The sequence below is a fragment of the Taurulus bubalis genome (assembly GCF_910589615.1).
Source record: "Taurulus bubalis genome assembly, chromosome: 10".
In the NCBI taxonomy this organism is placed as follows: Eukaryota; Metazoa; Chordata; class Actinopteri; order Perciformes; family Cottidae; genus Taurulus; species Taurulus bubalis.
This window is the reverse complement of record NC_136598.1, coordinates 12,967,432-12,988,600: the sequence shown is the minus strand read 5'-3', so window position 1 is coordinate 12,988,600 and position 21,169 is coordinate 12,967,432. Positions and strand designations below refer to the sequence as shown.

At 43.2% G+C, this 21,169-nt stretch overlaps 2 protein-coding genes across 4 annotated transcripts in view; both read left to right on the top strand.

The window, feature by feature from the left end:
- Positions 1 to 4,510, top strand: part of actn4 (actinin, alpha 4) — a 49,788-nt gene extending 45,278 nt beyond the window's left edge. For 2 of the 3 annotated variants that reach the window (XM_079224774.1, XM_079224775.1), the window contains 3 exons: positions 618 to 683; positions 1,774 to 1,932; positions 2,271 to 4,510. In XM_079224774.1, the coding sequence (XP_079080900.1) occupies positions 618 to 683; positions 1,774 to 1,932; positions 2,271 to 2,429 (384 nt within the window). In that variant the 3' untranslated portion in view covers positions 2,430 to 4,510. The remainder of the gene's footprint in view (positions 1 to 617; positions 684 to 1,773; positions 1,933 to 2,270) is intronic. The other variant, XM_079224773.1, reaches the window with a different exon arrangement.
- A 776-nt stretch (positions 4,511 to 5,286) lies between these two features.
- On the top strand, positions 5,287 to 17,546 carry LOC306742176 (SPARC-related modular calcium-binding protein 1-like; the record flags this gene model as incomplete). The annotated part of the gene is made up of 10 exons (XM_079224516.1): positions 5,287 to 5,367; positions 11,984 to 12,158; positions 12,427 to 12,660; positions 12,743 to 12,796; positions 13,021 to 13,068; positions 13,242 to 13,322; positions 13,757 to 13,949; positions 14,665 to 14,738; positions 15,012 to 15,105; positions 17,228 to 17,546. 10 exons carry the CDS (start codon positions 5,287 to 5,289, stop codon positions 17,544 to 17,546), a joined length of 1,353 nt encoding a protein of 450 aa, XP_079080642.1.
- Between the last annotated feature and the right edge of the window lie 3,623 nt (positions 17,547 to 21,169).

Here is a 21,169-nt window from a genome sequence, read left to right as displayed (position 1 = left end):
GTACTAAAGACGAAACATCTGGATATCAGATAAATCTGGATTAGTAAATCTCATAAAAAGAACAACATAAGGATTTCACCGTGTGCGAGTATATTCTGAAAATGATTGGTGCTTGTGCCTTCCTGCCTCACTGGTTTTAGATCATCGGTCACGTTTTCTACATAAATTGGACAAATTGAGCCTCATATTGTTGTTGTATGAAACAAACTGGTGTGCGATCAGCCGACGCTCCTCCTGCTCCAGGGCTCCCGACGAGCTCGGGGTCCAGGCCATCAGCATGGAGGGCAGAGATGGTGTTGCGTCCCTGTTTGTCCACCAGGGGTCTCTGTTGCTTTGTGCCGCTTCAGGTCGGAAACCAGGCTCCCTCTCGCTCTCTGAACAGACCCCTCGTCTGTTTTGTCTGTTTTACTTTGCTGTTAACAGTTTGTGCTTTTTTGTTTTTTTCAATCTTTCTTTCACCCCCTCCCCAAACATTTCTCAAACATCTTGATCTCTATTCCTGTCTATCACTCCTTCCCGCTCTTTCATCCTGTCACTCCTCCTCCCTGCCACTCGTATCTCTCTGACTCCTTCCCTCCCAAACCCCCGGCCTTCGCTGTGCTGTGCGGCGCCCACAGAAGCGATCGGGACAGATGGTCTCAGAGGACTTCCGGGCTCTACTCATTTCTACAGGAAACAGCCTGGTACTGCTGCTGCTGGCATGATGCTCTCACAGGGTGTCCGCAGGTCCAACAACACCCTGATTCAACTAAGTGTGGCAAATTCAAAAACCTTAAATGAATGTCTCCCGTCATGCTAATTATCCAATGAGAATTTGACCCACTCATGATTAGGGCTGGACATCCATCCAAAACTGTTGTACTTATTCTTCAATCATATATTCCCTCAAATCATCAATTTTACAGACTAATGTGGAGTTTTTTGTGTATAGTTATTTTAGTATACCTCCCCCCCCCCCCCCAGACTGATCATTTGTATGTGGATGACTCAGCCCCTTGTTACCTTGAGTTCTTGTAGAAAGCGTTGTTTTTCTCGCACGTCTCCGTGGTGAACAAAGAATCAAAAGATCTCGAGGAACTAAAGTAAATGGGCGCCACAATTCGTGCAGGATAGTTTCACCTATCCACTCGTATGCTTCCCGCTTCCCAAACACATGCAAAATCTTCTTTGCTAAAACCGGACTATTTAAAGCATGAGACCGTGTTTTAAATGTGGGGAAAAAAACAAAGAGGGGTCAAGTATTCCTTTAAGGGAAAAATTTGATGCATTTTTTTTTTTTTTTTCATCAAATGTATATTTAGCATTTGTTTAATTTTTAAAGTACATTTTGGTGCAATATCTTAAATCTGAGTTGACGCCTGCAGACACCCTGCTCTCTTTCCCGATCCTCACGCTGCTTCTCTTAGTTCGTCACGTCTGTGTTGCTTTCCTACTTCCTGCTACCTTTCCGCTATCAACTGAAGGACAAATCTCTTTTTTGCATAGAATCAGATTCCTAAATACCTGTTTGTCCCCTGTCTCCGTTTCCCATAGATATTAACAAGTGGTCATGTGATGTTTGTGTATATGCATGTCAGAAGTGTGAAATACAAAATATCAGGACCGCCATCACAACCTTTTCCATGTTTTTCTCCGGCTTAGTCTATTTCCTGTAGGTCCTGATGTTTTTACACACTTATGGGTACTGTGTGTCACGTTCTGTCTCGGTGTGTGTGTGTCGGAGTACAAAATGCTGTCTCTCCTGGGTTAACCCCTTGCTGTCTTGGTTGCCAGGGAGACAGCGAGTTTACTCGCATCATGGGCATAGTGGACCCCAACGGCAGCGGCGCCGTGACCTTCCAGGCCTTCATCGACTTCATGTCCAGGGAAACGACCGACACGGACACCGCGGACCAGGTCATCGCCTCCTTTAAGATCCTGGCCGCTGATAAGGTGAGTGTGTGTTTTGTTTAATGCAGAATGATGTCCTATTTTGTATTAGTTTTCCCATTCGTTATTGTACAGGTGAAAACATTCAGTAGGATGTTTTCTGCAACGATAGATCAAATTGTTTTATATTTATTTTATTGTTCAGCAAAGTGATAGAATAATAGATGCAATTGTATTATTTTTATTTTTCAGCAAAGTGATAGAATAATAGATGCAATTGTATTATTTTTTTATTTGTATTGGTCAGCAAAGGGATTGCATAATAACTGTAAACCAGTACATGGACATGATGTTAATTCTGGACATCGCTCACTGTCCCCTTCCTCTCCGTTCCCCATCAGACCTTCATCACGGCCGAGGAGCTGAGGAGGGAGCTTCCCCCGGACCAGGCAGAGTACTGCATCGCCCGCATGGCGCCCTACTCGGGGGCCGACGCCGTCCCCGGCGCCCTGGACTACATGTCCTTCTCCACCGCCCTGTACGGAGAGAGCGACCTGTAGAGCAGGCAAGAGGAAGAGGAGGAGGAAGAGGGCTGGACAGAGGAGGAGAGAGTTATTCTGTGCATGGAGAAGATGCCCAGGAATCGAGCGTCTGTAACCAATTGGAGTGGTGGTCATGAGGTGCCCCTGCGTGTGCCGGTTTAGAAATCTTCTGAATATTTTTTTTTTAAAAGAATGCTGATACTTGTTGATTCAACTGTAGTTAGGGTTGGCCTCTGTCAAATGTCTCTTTTCCCAGCCTCCGTAAACCGATCGAGAGTAATTAGTCGTAGAAAGGTTCATATGAACGGGCATATCCAGGGGCAGCTGTTGGTCATGTAGACGGTGTGGGGGGGGGGGGGGGGGCAGTTGCTCTGAGGTGCGGGGGCCTTCAGCTTCACCCTCTCTGCCTTTTGTGGGCTCAAACCAGGGGGAGGGGATGGGGCACGAGCTAATCTGATACCATGCTAATTCTTTGTTTATTTTATAATAATTTCTTTCTTCTTGCCAGGCGGGGTCAGGGCGTGTTGTGGGTTTTTGACAGGGTGAATGGCGAGGTTTGTGTATTAGATCCTAGAGAGATATATGCTGCGGGGGAGCGGTGGGGGAGTGATGACCAACCAGAGATAAAAAGACATATTTACCCATAATTCCCTTGTTGCTGGATAAGGTAACCTGTTTAACCTCAGCTCTATTTTTCCTCCTGTCTGTTTCTTCTAATTCTTTTTAATTTTTTTAAATTTGTTTCTTTCCCTGGGAGCAGGTGGGCGGAGTTTGCATGGGGATGGTGGCAGGTAGAAGGGGCTGATGGGGCTCAGCACTGTACATACTTATTTTTTCAGTGCGGAGGGTGGCACACACGGTCCCGGTTGTCGAGAGTAATCAATCGCAAGCTTTCCAATAAGGGGGCAGAGTGGCATTTATTATTAAAAAAAAAAGTAATACAAATAAAATAACAAAAACACAAGCAATTTAAAAAAAAAGAGAAAAAAAAGCCAATGACAGCATCACAGAGAAGGCAGTTTCAACAGCGGATAGGTTTGAGCTTCCAGAAGTCTTTCATTTAGGTTTGTTTTGTTATTTTTTTCGCAATGGAAAAAGTTGGTCGCTGTGACGTTTAAGGCTCTTCTCCTGTATAAAACCCACGACGGGCAAACAACCATAGTTATCCACTAATATTTGCTTCTGTGAAACTATTCCTGGGGTGGGCTTCAGGTGCTTATTTAAATACAAAAAGACTATACATTTATATGATAGGTAGGATTGTAGTAGTCAAAGTTAGACCAGTTTTATATACAAGAAATCGCACACCGATGCAGAAAGATATACACACACGTCATGGATGCATCTGATTGGCTGAGTGAAGGTTTCTTTGCACTTCCTGGATGTGTCTCTTTTTTTGAGCTACCATAGTGCCACACTGGAGCGAAAAATGGAAAAACAGTGGAAGAAATGAAATAAATATGCCTATTGGTGGCCACAGCCCTGTCTCTCTCTCTCTCTCACTCTCCCATATTCTCCCCCTCTTTTCTTACATCCCGTCATTTGTCGCTAAAGAAAAGGGAAAGTAAATGTACTGCGAACAAGGAGGAAAGATCAGGGACGGGTCTTTATGTAAACATTCCATTCTTTGCAAATGAAAAATATTCTTAAAAAAAATGAGGAAATTATGTTTAAAAAAAACTATGCAATCATAATGTGTTTAATAGCGGAGTTCTATGGGAAGTTGTGGGCATCAATCGGGCCCTTTTCTGACAAAGTTCCCTGTCTAAATTAAACGGAGGTTAACAAGATTTCTCCAGTGTTTGTTGGCTGTTGCAGGGGAGACAGACAGATAGAGGGACAGACAGGGAAAGCAACTGAGAAGAAAAGACTCAGACCAAAAGCTTGTTTCCATTTTTTATTTTTATTTTCTCTTTTCTTCTCCCCTGCGAGATTGGAGAGAAAATGAACTCTGGAATTGTGATTTTTTTTTTTTTTCTCCTTTTTTTTGTACTCTTTAATATCAAACCTTATCTGCTGTACTGGAAACTGCAACGCCTTCTGTCTCTAATGATCAGTGAGTTTCACAAAAGCACACATAAAAGTTTCCTTACAAAATACCTCTGCTTGACTCATGTCTTTTTTGTTGTTGTTGTTCTGTCTGTGTTGAACTTGAGATCTGCCATCGATGAGACTAAAGGCTGCGGAAACAAAACGATCCAATGAAAAGTTTGGGTTCACCTTTTCTTTTCAAATGTAATCACATGGTGCCTTCTATTAGTGTGGAGATGGTCTAATGATGACGCAGCCTTCAAAGTTTGATGTACATTAGCACATTGGTTTACATATTCAATACTATATATATATATATATATATATATATATATATATATATATATATATATATATATATATATATATATATATATATATATATATATATATATATATATATATATATATATATATATATATATAAACAAACTCTCTCTCTATCATGTCCGTGTGTGTATAAAAGTTTAAACCTGTAGCTGGCGGTTCCCCCCAGTACGTGAAAGTTTCAACTTGTATGGTTAATGGACTGAATTTGGGTACGACGAATGGAAATGGGCAGTACTTTTTGGAGATCTGCGCACGCATCGCTGACCTGCTTGTACGCGCACGGGAGTACCTTTCCTTTAGCAGCTCGAGACCGCCAAATGGCAACATGAGCGGCTCGGTGACCTCCGAAAAAGTGGCGCCGTAGTCGGCCTTTGCTTAGACCCTTCCTCCTCCTCATCGCCTTCATCCTTACCCGCTCCGGCTTGGCCGCGCGCACAGCGGCGCTTTGAAACCTCGGGACGGCGGGGTACTAATCAGGGCGCGCGGCCGCTCCTCCGGTCCGCCCGTCGCAGGGATGATGCTCGCGCTCACCTTGGCCTGCCGCGCGCTGCTCGTCGTCCTGCTGTCGGAGGCGGTTCAGACCGACAGAACAGCGGTAGGACCCGAACTTCTACTCCGTCTCTGTTTGCTCAGATAGTGTGTGATACCTCTGCGTCCGCTGACTGGTGAGCAATGTGAGGGATTAACTTCCTAAAAGTAGGCAGAGTAGTAGGCCTAGACGGAACTCTACACCGGTTTAGTTGACATGTTTATAGGTTCGTGGCTGAAAACTTTGTGAATTGAGTTTTTAGTCACCAGTTTATCAAGCTGACAAGTGTGCACATTTGTTCAAAGCAGGACACGTATGAAGATACTACACAACACACATTAAGGGCTCTGCAATATATCAATATGATATCGATAATGTGGCATCTTACATTTTGAAAATCTTAATATGGTAGTACGTCATAATTGTCTTGTGATTTTAAAGGCAAGGCAAGTTTATTTGTATAGCACATTTCAACAAGGCGATTTAAAGTGCTTCACATAAAACCATTAAAAGCATCAAAATATAATGCAGATTTAAAAACGGTTAAGAAAACATTAAAACAGTCAAAAAGCAAAATAAAAGTTGCAGTGCAGTTTAAGAAAAAAGGCTCCATTACAGTTATGTGATGTAATTTATGAACTTAACATACTGTTATATTATTTGCTTACTCACTTGGTCATCATATCCTCATTACTGATGATTATTTGTTCAAAAATGTTTAGTGAAAAGACCGAACGGCCAACCCTGCAACATTGACGTATTTGGTTCAAAGAAATTATGTAATTGTTTTCTCCATATACCCCTAACCTAACTTTTATCTGCTGCATTTAAACATTTTCAATGATCGCTTTTTTATGTAACCTTTCTATAAAAAAATAAAAACTGTAGGTTCTGTTGAAGCTGTAAAACTTTTCATCTTAAGCTGAAAACCTAAAAGTTACAGCTCAACAATTTGTACCAAAACAATTTAAATGAGGTAAAGCGGAGTGAAAGATACATTTTTCTATGGGACTGCGAGTCCAGTGTCAAGCCAACAAAAGCAAAGATAGAGCTCCAGATAGAACAACAATGACTGTCCAGGTGACCTGAGAAAGAAGTCCTTGTTATTAGTCAGCCTCGGGTTTGGTGCGTTGACCGTCGCCATCTTGGATTTTGGTAGTCGCCATCTTTACTTCCTCCTTATTGTGAGAGTAAGTGAGAAAGATTTGTATACTGTTCAGGGACCACTAGCGGCTACACCACAGTGGCTCCAAATTGCCAGGTTCTTTTTTTATCAGCTTTGACTTTAATTGGTTTAGTCAAACAGAACAGGCTTCACAACACAAAAATAACAAAACAGATCTGCTTGATAATATTTTGGTTATTCTGAGGATAATATTGCTATTCAGAGTAACACGATTAATATTCATGATTAATTTAGAAGTTGTGTGCCAGGAGGACGGCAGGGTATGAGACAAGCCAGCAAGACATATATGCGCACACACACACACACACACACACACACACACACTGCTGCCAGGCAAATATTTAACCAGCTACTCAGGGGAAACCAGGCAGGTGTGTGAGAGAGAAATTAAGGAATTCCTATGAAAAAGAGCCCCAGTAATCCTATAATGTACTTTAACAGCACGCTGAACAAATATCACAGCCACGCCGTGAGTACATGGTGCACAAAATACGGTCAGGGCACTAAAGTCAAGAGATGCAAACTCCGGTATATTATGGATGTGGTAACAAAAAGTAGATTCACTACAGAAACATTATGGAGATGCCTGGTGGAAATAGACCAATGATTGATATTTCACTCTTTAAGACCAGAGATGATCCGACAGGTAGAAAAAAAACATAACATATAATGTCAAACATATCACATAAACTATATTAAAGTATTATGGTATTGATATTACTGTCAATAATATATAATTTTAAAAAATTATATTCTAATTTACAATCAGCCATCTGTTTCTTTTCCTTTTCAATTAGACAGGAATGTTAAGATTTAAGTTCACTTACCATTCATTTCTGAGTTTAAGTGTTATGTCCTAATGCAGCTGAGAGCAGGACCTTTTGGGTAAATGTTATTTTATCCCATAAATCCTCCAAACCAAACAGGCCATTTGTAATTGCCTTCTAAAACGACCAATTAGAGTGTTTTCTGATCTGGAGCCCCGGTCGACGGCAACATTCCTGTGGCTATTTTTAATCTGATGGTTGAGGTGTGGTTTAGGAACACATTCAACATTAAAAAGCAAGAAATAACAACTAATTTCTTTTCTTTCTTTACCCTCTCTATCTTTTGAACGCAGAACACAGACTCGAACATAAACAGAATAAATACATAATACATAGTTACAGGGCTGGCTCTAGCCCTTTGGTTGCCCTAGGCGAGATTGAGTTTTCCGCCCCCCACACACACACACACACACACAGGCACACACAATACATCACTGAAGAGACATATATTAACTTAACTGCTTTACTTTGCATAGCAGTTTTTCACCCACTTATAATTCCACTATTCTACATTGCAGTTCAACAATAAATGATGCATGGACAACAAACACCAGAATAGTTTCAGAACATTTTCTTCTTTTTTATTATTTTAAATAATTTATTACACACTCAAAGTTAGGATTAAATGAACTACATAAACTGTGCAAAACACGAGGTTTGACAGTTTTTTTTTTCCCTTACACACAAATTTCCCCCCACTTACCCTCTCTTAAACAGACAGTGAACAAGCATAGCTATTGGCAGAGGGCTGGCTATTTACATTTAGCATTAAAATTTGACTCGTCTTCCTAGTGGCAAATTTGTTGATGGTATCATCAAATGATATGTTACTTGAGACCTCTTGGTTGATGCTCATCAGCGCAAGCCCATTGAGGCGTTCCTGACTCATCGTTGACCTCAGGTAGGTCTTAAGTCATTTTAATTTGGAGAAGCTTCTTTCAGCAGAAGCTACTGTCACAGGTAGTGTGACAGCAATTCTTAGGGCCACCCACATATTTGGAAAAACGTCTTCAAGTTTCTTCTCCTTCAAGTAATTCAGAATTTCCATTGTCGTCATGCCGGCTTTTGGCAACACAGGGAATTTCTTCAACTCAAGTGCCAGTTCCCTCCCTTCAACATCTTTATGGTCACCGTGGCTCAGAGTGTTGCTGAAGGTTTCGCACTCCTTTGCGAGTTCTTCCTCTGGCAAATTAGGAAAGTTCACCAACACTCCAAACTTGTCCTCAACATCACCCAAGAGCTTGAAGCGTTCTTGCAGTGATGTAACTTGACACATCAACGATGACATTGAAAAAATAAATTTCCAATCTCTTTAGCGCATCTACCTCTGGCTCATCAGGGGATTCATAAGAGAACTGTCTTTTGGTTTTTCTCAGCCTCTTCTGCTTTAGGACAGTGTCTACATTCATCTCCTCACAGAGATCTCTTGCAGATACCTGCGCAGAAGCGAACCCAGTGCTTCTGTAGCTGACCAGAGAGGCTTCAGTTGTCCTCAGGAGATTCAGAGCCACATCCAGTTGCATAGGCACTGACTGCAATGCCTTGCTGACATGATGAATTTTGGCCAGCATGTCATACCACACAACGCTACAAATTGAGAAGCGGTATGACCCAACTTCTTCAGCCAAAGACTGTGCCTCAGTTTTAACCATAGAATCAGTGGCTTTCTCCTTGACCTCAAGAAGGGCATCCCTCACCTCCCCTGTCTGGAATCTCACAGCCTGTAGACTGTTAATGCGACTTTCCCATCTTGTATCTGACCAGGATTTCACAGTTGTTTTCACGTGGCGCTTTAAGATGGTCCACCTTTGTGTGGAGGCAGAGAATAGTGTAAAAATTCTCTTGACTTTCCCTTCATGTTGGTGCCGTTGTCGTAAGACTGTCCCCGGCAGTCTGCAAAGGGAAGGTTAAACTCTTCTAGTCTCTTCTAGTCTCTTGCTGGGTGTCAAAGGGCCTTTCAGCCGTGTCAGCAACCCTTTTCCAGGACAAACATTGCGTTTCGCAAAGCTCTGGAGATGAGTTTTTTTTAATGTTTTCCTTAAGTAAGAAGCAAGGGAGAGGCACAAAGAGACAGTGGTGGGTTGTTCTGGCTTCCTCTGCTGTAAACATCTTCTAGAATAAAGAAAAGTGTGAACAAAGCTGTGTAGCATTGTAATCAAATAAATGAATGAAATAGGTTTAAGTTTAATTTTGAAAATACCAACATAAAATATGTATGTGTGTATATGTATATATGGGTGTCTATGTATGTATGCATGAAATGTGGGTGTATGTTTCTGTATGTATGTATACATGTACTGTGTGTATCTGTGTGTGTATTATGTATACATACACACACATATATATATATATATATATATATATATATATATAAATATATATATGTATGTATATATATATATATATACACATATATACACATGTATGTATGTGTATGGATATACATAAGTAAAGATGAAACGTCACAGCATATATATATATATATATATATATATATATATATAAAGAACTGTGCAAGTACTGCTACACTTTTTTAAGTAAATGTATTTAAATGTATATCTTTCTCTCTCAAGCCCATGCACACACACATGTGCACACATTTATGGTTTTAATGGCCCAAAAACACGGGTGGTAATTGTTTTAACACTGAGGATATTGTAGTTCTGCCTGACAGACAGGAAATCCAGTCTGCCCTCTGCAGCTGGGCTCCTGACCCCCAGTACCCCCACCTTTTATAATAATAATAAAGAATAGTTTCTGGTTTATTTTTCCCGTTGGATCAAATAATTGATATACGTCAATACATGTTATATTCAATGTTTGATCTCATACGTTAATGTCTGGCCATTATGGCACAGTGGTCTCATTCACCACTAAATGATGTCAACACTGTAAGACACACAGTATGTGTGTGTAGTAAGAGCGGGGAGGCTGATGGACAAAGAGGTACTGATGAAGAGTCGTGTGTGTGTGTGATTCTCAACTGGTGGGTCGCGACCCTCGCAGGTCCATGCCTGGGCAAAAAGAAATTGTAAGAAAAAAGTCCTGTTCTTTTATTTTGAAGGGAAGTTTCGTCTATTGACAGTCCTTAATGCTGCGTTCTCGCCTCGCTTTACTTCCGTGAGTTTACTTAATACACTTCGCCCGTGCTAGACGCGACAGAGAGGAGGAGGGGCTTATCGTCATGAAAACATCCACCATGGCAGAAATAACCACAATTTCTGCTTTGTACATGTTGTGGAAGTCCCACAAACGTCGGAACATCAAAGACCTTTGTGTCTGGGTTCATAATATTATCCGTGAATGAGGCACACATTTTCACATCACGTCATTCACGCTATTCACGCCGCCCGGAGGAAATGTGCGTTACTCTCATCCATACGCATCTGTGCACTGCACTTCTGCTGTGAATGAAGCATAACTCCAGACTTTGAGACTCTTGTCAGGCGCAAAAAGCATCCACAGTATGAATTCCTCCAGACTCAGGTCCATATCAGTGTTGGGCTGTGCGATATACCGGTTTCAAATTTCCATACCATATGAATTTTTCATATATGTAACGACTATAGTCGCTCTTCAGCAGGCAGCAAAATGTAAGGCTCACAGCTGAGAGAGCAGCGGTCTAAGCTACTTAAGTGTCATGGTTCTAACTTTAGTCATGGTTAAAACTTTAGAACAACAATTAATAACCCACAACTAACGCTCTTTAACAGGGTTAAACACCACGACATAACAGTTTGTGACACATAAACAATTTGTAACACTAATAATTGTACATTTATAAAATTACACCGCCAAACTGCATGCTGGGTACTGCTCGCCCATTGTCATGAAACTCCATCGCACAGGAAGTGACAGACTCTTCCAGTCTGTCTATTCCTGTTTTGTTTTTTTACATTCCCCTAGGTCCTAAGTCCCTCCAGGTTAGCTTCCTAACACTCTCTACCAACTTACAAACAGCTGCAGTTGCGAGCAAGTTGGCCAGCAAGCGGTGAGCAACGACGGCGGCGGCCGTTTTCGGCGTCAATAAATAAATGTATTTACTCGAAAAAAAATACAGTGAAACCGCCAGAATCTTACAAAATACCGTGATATGAATGTTTGGCCATACCGCCCAGCCCTATGTCAGTGTTACACCTCAGGTTGAAGTGAGTGAGCTCTTAGAGGGCAAAGGCTGTACGAAATAGAACTCTGCAGGGATGGAGCTCACCTCAAATAGAGAAATGAACCCCCTTGCTGGTTAAATTGGAGCTTTCACTGGGGTATTAAAATGACAGATGATTGAAAGACCCTCGTTCGCGTCTTCCTTCAGTCAGTTTTTCCAAGCGTGACATTGAAAGCTTTGAGGCCAAGTTATCCCTCACACACAGACAGCCAATGCAGAGGCTATACGATATACAATGTTTCAGTGTGTATCTCTTCTCGTTTTGTCCTCAAAGGGGGGTTGAACGGTTTGTCCTCTCACTACAACTGTCAAAGTGTCCTTGAGTGAGACACTGAATCCTAAATTGCTCCCCGGGCTTAGGACGGGTTAAATGCAGAGATCAAATGTCATGTAGTAGTCAATGTCGTAGTAGCTTTAACTGGTTATGTCACATGAAAACATGCTTCCATTGGCTGCTTACCGACTTGAACAGTTATTCCAGAACACCTGTTTGTGCGCTTGTAGCCTTTCCTGATCACCGAGAACATGTGGCCTCGTGGTTGTGTCCTGGACTGCCAGAGGGGGCGCCACAGAACCGTGTGCGGCAGCAACGGCAGGCTGTATAAATCGCTGTGTGCTTTCCAGAGGGCCCGGTGCATCAACACACAGCTCCGCCTCGCTCCACAGGCGCACTGCTCAGGTACGGACCCTCAGCCTCTAGTCTAGTGGCTTTAAAGGATACTTAAAGTACCCAAGGTAAAAATGTTCACAATACAAAATGGCCTATTTTTAGAATGATATATAGTATTATAATTATTGATGCATTAGCGTGTTCATCACTTCAATGTTGCAGCTGGTATAGGTGGAGCTACTGTATTACCCGCTAAGTACTTGAGTAAATGTACTTAGTTAATCTCCACCACTGAGACCATGTGGACACTAATGACTTGATGTCCCTTTCTTCTCAGACCCTAGTCAGTCCAAATGCCAGCTGGCCCAGGCTCAGGCCCTGGAGGCCGCCGCCCACCACAGCGGACGCCATGTCAGCCCGGCAGCGGCCACCTTTGTGCCGGAGTGCAGTGTGGACGGCCACTTCCTGCCAGTGCAGTGCCACAACCAGACCGGATACTGCTGGTGCTCCATGCCCGACGGCAAACCTGTCAGCGGGACCTCGGTCCTCCACCTCATGCCCGACTGTACCGGTCAGATATACGTTATTCAACTGAGTTCTGCACATTAAAGGAAAAAACTAGCACTTCTGTCTCATGAAATCATTCCAAACAGATCCCATCGCCAAGTTGGTTCAGACCGGCGATGCCGATTCTGCTCCAATTAAAGGTGAGAAAGACATTTAGCTCCACAAGGCAGCATTGCCTTCTTCACATTCGAGATGTGGACTTGAAGGCACACCTGTTCTGTATGTTTCTCCTTTTCATGTCTCCTGGCACAGCATGACACGCTCCACGCGCCCAGACTCCCTCCGCTCTGAGTCTTCGCGTTCTTTCTTCCTCCGAGACCTTTTTTTCCGATCGTATTACTTTCACTATTTTCTTCTGTTCCAGATGAAGTTGGGGAACCAGCTCCTACGTTGGAGCCCAGGAAACCTACAGGTGACAAAACCCAACCTTCTCCAATACGGACACGTTTCTCTTGTCCACTGTAACCAAATTACATATTTCATGTGCTAATCTGCACACTTAATACTGCTGATCATAAGATCCATGTTTTAGTTCAGCATTGTGCAAATCCTTTGCACAAATACCTTGAAACTCTTCTTCGACAGAGCTGACCGCTCCTCCGCTCTGGGTGACCATCCTGATGAACTCCGACCCTCAGGCGAACCGCTCAGTCAGACGACCCACTGGTAGGAGCCAGTGTGTCGATTAAGTTCTGAAAGTCTGCAAATACAAAAATGAGCTATTGCTCAAATATGCCGCCAGGTTTTCTTTACTCTTCCACAGTGGGATTAGTTTTTCCAGGATTTATAAGGAAATTATAGTCAAACACTTTTAGCAGCTATGCAGTGTCCACTTTATGAGGTGCATTTGTAATATCATATACTTTATGAATCCCAGAAGTGGAAATAAAAAAATATACACTGACTGGCCCAAATGCACAAACAGGACCGACACACACTCATTATGTATCTAGAGATTGTATTCCGGTGCCTTGCTCAAAGAGCAGTGCCCAGGAGGCCAACTGGCACCTCCCCAGCTTTTATGAAATGTTGGTAAAAAAGGGGTGTATTGTCTCCACATTTCCTCACAAATACACTGTAGTATCATTGCGTTTGCACAGACACTCCTCAGACGTGCGAGCGCGAGCGGGCGTTGCTGCTCTCTCGGATGAGCTCGTCCTGGCAGGAGGAGCGCTTTGTCCCAGAATGCACTGCAGACGGCCAATACAGCCACGCGCAGTGCCACGCTGCCACGGGTTACTGTTGGTGTGTCCGGGTGGACAGCGGCAGGCCGCTGCCAGGCACGTCCATGAGGTAATCAATCAGTCTGTAATTCACACTTTCTCTTTCTTTACTTTGTCTTTCCTTCTGTCCTCTCCTCTCCTCATTGGATATGACTGCTTCATACAGGCTCAAATGTAATTATACACTGATGCACAGAAGCGTTGCCTCTTAATCATCCAATTTTACACCAATTACTGTCTCTGTTCCCTCGGTGGTTTTCCCTTAAAGGAAACACACAAAACAAATCAGAATACATTGCGGTTTGACAGTTTTGTTCTCCGGGGGTTTTACCAGCGTTGATGCTCAACGTTTTTAATGGAATGGTTTTCTTTGGTTCACTGGTGTGAGGAGAACTCCCTCGAGAACCTGATAATGTTTCTTCTACTGACAAACAGTATATGCGCCATCCCTGTGACATTTTGACCAATTAAGTAATACATTTGCTTTGCTTTTTGGCAGATAAGCACAATATTTCCACCACTAATGTAGCATGAACAGAACAGCCCTGTTTTAAAGACGTGTTTATGTTGCTGTTCAGGAGTTTCTTATTTAGTTATAACTGGGTAGTCATTGATTAGATGCACCTTTCAGTATTATGCAATACAAGGTATAATATGTTTTGCTTTTTACATTTCAATCCTGGCCTTTTCATAAAATGTTATTTATTTAATTACAGCTGACAAATCCTTGGCTTTTCTCGACATAATACACTTATTGTCAGTTAAAATCCTCTGTTTCTATGCAGGAATCGCATCCCAGAGTGCACTGGGGCAGAGGAGGCACCAACAGACAGGAGGCCCAGGAAAAACCCTCTGCCTGGTAAATATGAGACTTTCTGTTGCATGCTCGAAAAAGAAACACAAATTATAATAATTGTTTTAAATGTTTCAGACTTGTTCTTCATGAAAGCATCTGCAAATTGCACCCTGTGTACTTCATTAATAATTAATGCAACATTTAGTCGTTTGTCCCGCTCCTGGGAGAGGTGATAGAACCTGAGGCAGGGCAGACTGTTGTCATGTGCAGACAGTCTCTAGCATCCAGCACCGTGGTAACGGTCCTCTCCTCTCCGCTCTGTCTCCACCCGCCCAGGTTGTCCCGGAGCTCGTAGGAAGCACTTCCTGCAGAGTCTGGTGAGAGCTCTGCAGCTGGAAGCAGAGCATGCTGGAAGTCTGAGTCTCCACCAGTAAGTCTAATTCTGCCACTCATCTTAGCAGGTGTGGGGATCGAAGTAGTGGATGTTATTGGTCTCCTGTGAAGACTCTCGTCCTGTAGCGGATTAGAGCGCTGCACTCTGGTTTATATCTCTCCTGAGTTCCTGTGGAACCTCGTTCAAGGGGAACCCAGGTTCTCGGTTCAAACTAAATCTCACTCTCAGGTGATGTTTTTCACAATCCGGCGGGATCTTGGCTTGGTCACATTTTATTTATTTATTGGTTTATTTGGTTGGGAATATTAATGCACGTTCATATTCCTATTCCTATAAAACATCACTGTAAATGTGCCAGAGTTAGCCAAGAGGCTATTTTTCATCTGTATTCCCTGGACAGATGTTACGAAGTCATCCTAAAAAAACAGAACATAAGATTAAAATGACAAAAGTTATGCATCATTTATCCTTTCTGAGTGTGCAGAGGCAACACTAAAAGAAGAGAGAGAGATTACAGTACATTATCAAGTACTATCAACACATGCAGAGCAAATAAATGAGGGACAACTGAGTCAAGATGATGCTGCATTGTTTGACACTAAACACATGCAGAGCAGAAGCACAAAACATAAAAGCATGCAGAGTATTAAAATCACATAAGTCAGTCTGACACAGCGGAAGAACAATAACAGAGTTCAGGCTTTTACTTTGCAAGTAAGCCTGTAACGTATGATCAGGGAATGCACCCGACTTATTAAAAGCTCTGAATTAAAGGTTCGATAAAGGCAAGTAGACATGTATACCATCTCTCTATAGAGTGCAGGGTATTCATAAGGCCTAGGCAGCGTGTACAATGCATCTTCTTTTGGATCGTTAGAACTCATCCTGCCCTCTGTAATTGTCACCTTGTTGATTAGCGATGGTACAGATAAGCCGCGTCAGCATTTCTTACCGTCGGCACCACTGGTGGCGTTTTCTATCTTGGACCTGTATGGATGCAGAACTTCCCTCTGGTCAGTGCTCAGAGTGCCCAATGATAAAAAACAATTTCACACTTCAGTGAACAACACAGACTCGATCAAATACCTGAACTGACGGGAACTGTTGGAAGAACAGAACGGCCGGACTCCATCTGCTTCCCTGTTCCGTGCCTCTCTTTTGCCAATCGACTTTCAGTACTTACCGCGTTCCCTCCATCTGTTCCCCTCTCTCTTTTTTTCCCCACTCACTTTGTCGTCTTCACAACCTCACACACACACACAAACCTCACACACACACAAACTCATACGAGAAGTTTCATTTCCGCCGTTATTTTTCCTCCTGATAACTTCGTGTTTGTGGAATGAATTTCAAGGTTTGTTTGTGCTTTGGTTAGACCATTATTTTTTTGCTCGCTATATATCTGATAAGGAGCCCAAGAGTCTTCCGGTGATTTTGTGTTTCAGCGGGCTGCCACGTCCTTGTGAAATTTGATATTTATCGAGTTCAGGAGGAATATGATGCGATTTGTTTACAATATATTCGGACCTGTTGACGTCTGCTGAGGTCGCAATTGTAATCTCTTTTTTTTGTTATCACCATGGGTTTTCTTTCTCAGAAATATGGCTTAATAAAAATATTTTACTTGGGAATTTACAACTTTAATATTGGACATTCAGAGTTTTTTCTCACGGAATATTACACCCCAACCATGGCTCATTATTAAATGATAATCTTCTTCTTCTTTTTTTCATCTCTTTGGGCATGAATAATGGCTGAAAAAGTATGTCGTCTCTGATGGATTCATGTCTGTTCAAAGGGGATCCTAAAGCATCGTCTTTTCATGGTCAGGTAAAGGATAAAAACAAATAACTATAGGAATGTTTCCAATCATTCCTGCAACATAATATACGTAATTTCCACTGATATTCTCACCAAAATATGACTACATACATATCTGACCCTGTTAGTTCCACAGAAGGGACATGATTGCCATACATTGGGGTTTTTGGATGTTGGACCAACCACTTCCTGCTTATAACGCTCTCCTGCAATGTCACTGTCGTGTTTAGTATCTTTGTAGCGACGGTGAATCCAAGGCGTCTGCAGCTGCAGCTTCATGTACAGTCGCTTAAACCGCTCACCTCTTTCGGCTTTCGTCCTCGTGTCTTTCCACAAGGCCCTCAAATACGCCACCCTCCGGCTCTGCCTCTCCATCCTCCAACACTCCATCCTCCTCCGTACCGGACGAGGCTTCCCCCGCCACTCCGGAGGCCGCGGAGTCCTCCGGGCCGGAGGTGGTGCTGCGGTGGCACTTCGGCCGGCTGGACGCGGACTCCAGCGGGTCGCTCAGCGAACGCGAGGCCCGACCGCTTCGGCAGTTCCTGCGACAGAGGCTGAAGCCGCGACGGTGCGGCAAGAAGTTCGCCCAGCACTGCGACCGGGATGGAGACCGAGGCCTGACGCTGGAGGAGCTGAGGGTCTGCCTGGGCCTCTGAAGGTGGGTCAGAGCCGGGAGTACCCAACGACTATGGTGTCATTGAAATGTTATCTCACCGTGTTTCTACATCTTTAACAAATTGTTGAAAGGCTTGATCAGACTGAGCGCTTTTGAGGTTGGTAAAAACGAGGCGCACCGCACTGCAGACAACTGAACAGCCGCCCATGTCTGATCAGTGACGGACAATAACTTGCATGCAATAGAAGCCGAAACACAATCCCATACAAGCTTGCAGGTTGGCCACCTTCAATTTTCAGTGTTAAAAAAAAACCTGTGGAGTCTAAAAGAAAGCAGTGTGCACACGGTGCCAAACCACCTGTTCTGAGCCAACCAACCGTTTAACCTGATTCAGAGCAGGTGCACCAGCTGGCACCACAACAGGGAACTAAAGTCTTCATCCAGCAGCGCAGAAGCTGGTCCTGGCAGCAGCCGGGGCAACGGGAAAAACATCTCAATGGGATTTATTGTATTTATTTATTTACCATCTTCTGTATCGTTCACTTTACACATGCAGTACGGAATTCTATAGTGTCACCAACACGACACTGGATCAACATATAAACTGCTCTTGTATAGGCCGGGCATACCCGTTAAGATGAAAGTCAATATACATTTTATATTATATCTTGATGGAGGTTATCAAATCGCTTCGACAAAGTTACTTGTCAATTTAGAGCTCCGGCCCTGTTTATTTTGGTAAAAATCAGCTAAATATTCTTCATGACATAGAAAATCCTTCAGATAACACCAAGCCACGCTTTCTGTGCTCTAACACAATGGATCAATGGAAAGGTGAAGAAAGATATTTCATTTTTCTGTGGGTTTCTGTTGTCAGAAACAAGCATGTTTACTGGGCGTACATTGGCTGTGAGGAGTTGCCCGAGTCATTGCGTTACGCCGTTCTCCCTCAATCCTGGACCAATATAAAACAAAATCTCATCCCCATTACAAACTACATGGGAACATAAGGGTTGAAAAGTTCCATAGTAACCTCTGAGGTGCTTCAGTAAACCTATTTTGCTACGTTCTCCCGCTGGCTGTAGAAGACGTCGGCCTCATAGAGTGACTGAGTTCAGGTCATCTCAGCCTCACCGGTCCACAGGCTGATATAAAAGCACCTTTTTTGTTTTCCTCCCTCCTCTGCCGATGCCAGGAGAGCGGAGCGTTTCGGGGGGCCGGCGGCCAGACAAATTACACCCAGCACTGTCCGAGTGTTTATGTACCTTTATGAAATGAAAACAGGCAGCATGTTTAAATGGCCCTGCTTGTCAGCGAGCCATCAGTCACAGCTCAGGCGTGACACCAGCTCACCAATCAGGCCGCCGCAGACGGCCATGACAGCCGGAGGAGCGTGTGTGTGTGTGAGGGAGGGAGTCGGGGTGTTATTATGACTGTGTGTGTGTGTGTGTGTGTGTGTGTGTGTGTGTGTGTGTGTGTGTGTGTGTGTGTGTGTGTGTGTTTGTGTGTCACTAGCTCACTGTTGAACCTGCCTTGGACAAAGAGTCTGTTTCTACATGAATTTATGATGTTTCTGTTGACATACCCAAAACAAAATATGGGCTTCAAACAGAGAAGTTACAGTGCCTTAATTAATGATCCCATTGATTTACACCACCGTTCAGAACATATGAATCTCCTGCTTCCAAAGCTTGAGTGTGTCCAGTCAGACGTCTGAGAGACTACTCTACATGTCTGACTGGTCGTTCATGCTTTTAGATTGTAGAACGTCGTCTTTACTCGCAGATGTTTAGTTTTGGAGAACAAAACCAGATTTAAAACAGGAACAGCTTCTAGCGTTTCTAACAAGCTGGAATATGAACAGCAGAGCTCTTCTTCAGCTTCACATAGAAACAGAAGGTGAGTCTCATGTTCGCTCTGTTGGAACATCAGCTGAACAAATCCCAGTTAAACCTCTTCAGTAGAACCACTGAGTCCACTGCAGAGAAAACATGTAGAGCCCAGTTCAGTCATGATGGAGGGTCACTGAGAACACATTCTACATCCTGTCATGTGACACTGTGGGACGTCAGACACATTAAGTTTGAATCCTTTAAGCCTTCAAAACTATTTTAAATGTTAATAAAACAGTTGCTGTCTGAATTATACAGTTTTTATAAACAATAACAGCTTGTTCATAACTTCTCAGAGGTAATAATATAAATGGAAAAAAGGTCATTATTATACAGTGTACTATGTGGTGCAGTGTTTTATGATTCTACTTATGTGTGCATACATTATGCAGGTCATATTTTGGATTTAAATTGAACAAAAGAACTCACTCAGTGAGGTGGAGGGGTTCAGGCGAGCAGGGATGTTGAGGCTTCTTAGATTCTTTTAGGGCCCCTTTCTATGTGGCGCGATGACCAGAGAAAGGAAAAAGGGAGGAATAGCGAAAGGAGGAGAAGAGGGCTGAGGAGCTGCTGATGATTCTGAGACTCAGGAAAAGGAGAATCAGAGGCCGAGGAGTGGAGGCATGGCAACTCTGGCAGAGATAAAGTGACCTCCGGAGGTCACGGAGGAGAGGAGGGGCTGCCATCGCTGCTGAGGTACAGTCAACATGGCTGTGGTTTCTCCTCCCATGTTGGTTTTCAATGTGTTTTATTTTCTCCCTCTCTCTCTTTCTTTGCCACAGAGAATGACTGAAGTCTGACTGAATGACGGAACTCCCCGATGACGAAGGCCGACTCGTTTCCTTCTCCTTCACGGTCACCAATCACGGTTCTCTTCATTCGTCCCGAACATGAAGGACATCGTCTCATCCTTTTCAACCGACACTGACTGAAGGGAGAACTGTACCAGGATGCATTGCATGCAAGCAGCGAGGCTTGCTATGTTGCTCAAGCTCTCTTTTAGTCTCATAAATACATTCAAAATGCCAATGAAACAAATAATTTCATGCACTTAAACCAAAAAAAACACCTCGACACCTTTTGAATTCAAGCGTCTCTCTTGCACCAAACTGAGACAAAGTCGTCATTTGAACTTCCTTCTAATTGGACAGAAACAAAAGACGTCTTTCCTGTGTTGCAACAAGCAGCAACTCTGGTTTGGTGGAAATAATCCTGAACTCACAGAATGAGATTCTGTCCCAATGAGAAGGGAGAACGTCCATGCACAGTTACGCTAGAGCGGTTCGCTCTCTAATCCAACAAAAGCCCCGCCCACATTCAGACATTCATCACAGCAGAAGGATTCAGTTTTGGTTTGCAGTCTCTCTCTCTCTCTCTCTCTCTCTCTCTCTCTCTCTCTCTCTCTCTCTCTCTCTCGCTCTCTCTTTCTCTCTCTCTCTCTCTCTCTCTCTCTCTATTCAGCACACACGCACATTTTGGGAATGCTGTATTTTTGCATTCTCCTCTATCTCACTGACATCTATTATGTCCTTCCCTTTCTTCCTTTCCTTTCTTCGTGCCTCCTCCCGTTTGGTCCCGGCTCCTTTTCCTTTCCTCTTGCTCACTTTGTCTTTGTCTGCTAGCGTCTACTTCAATGCATCTTTTTTTTGCATTACCCCCTTCACCGTTCCCTAATGGAATACTTGATAAATTATCATTTATATATTAATTAAGTAACCTGTGTCAGTGATTTTAGTGTGTCAGTGATTTTAGTGTCGACGCATGTGTGAGA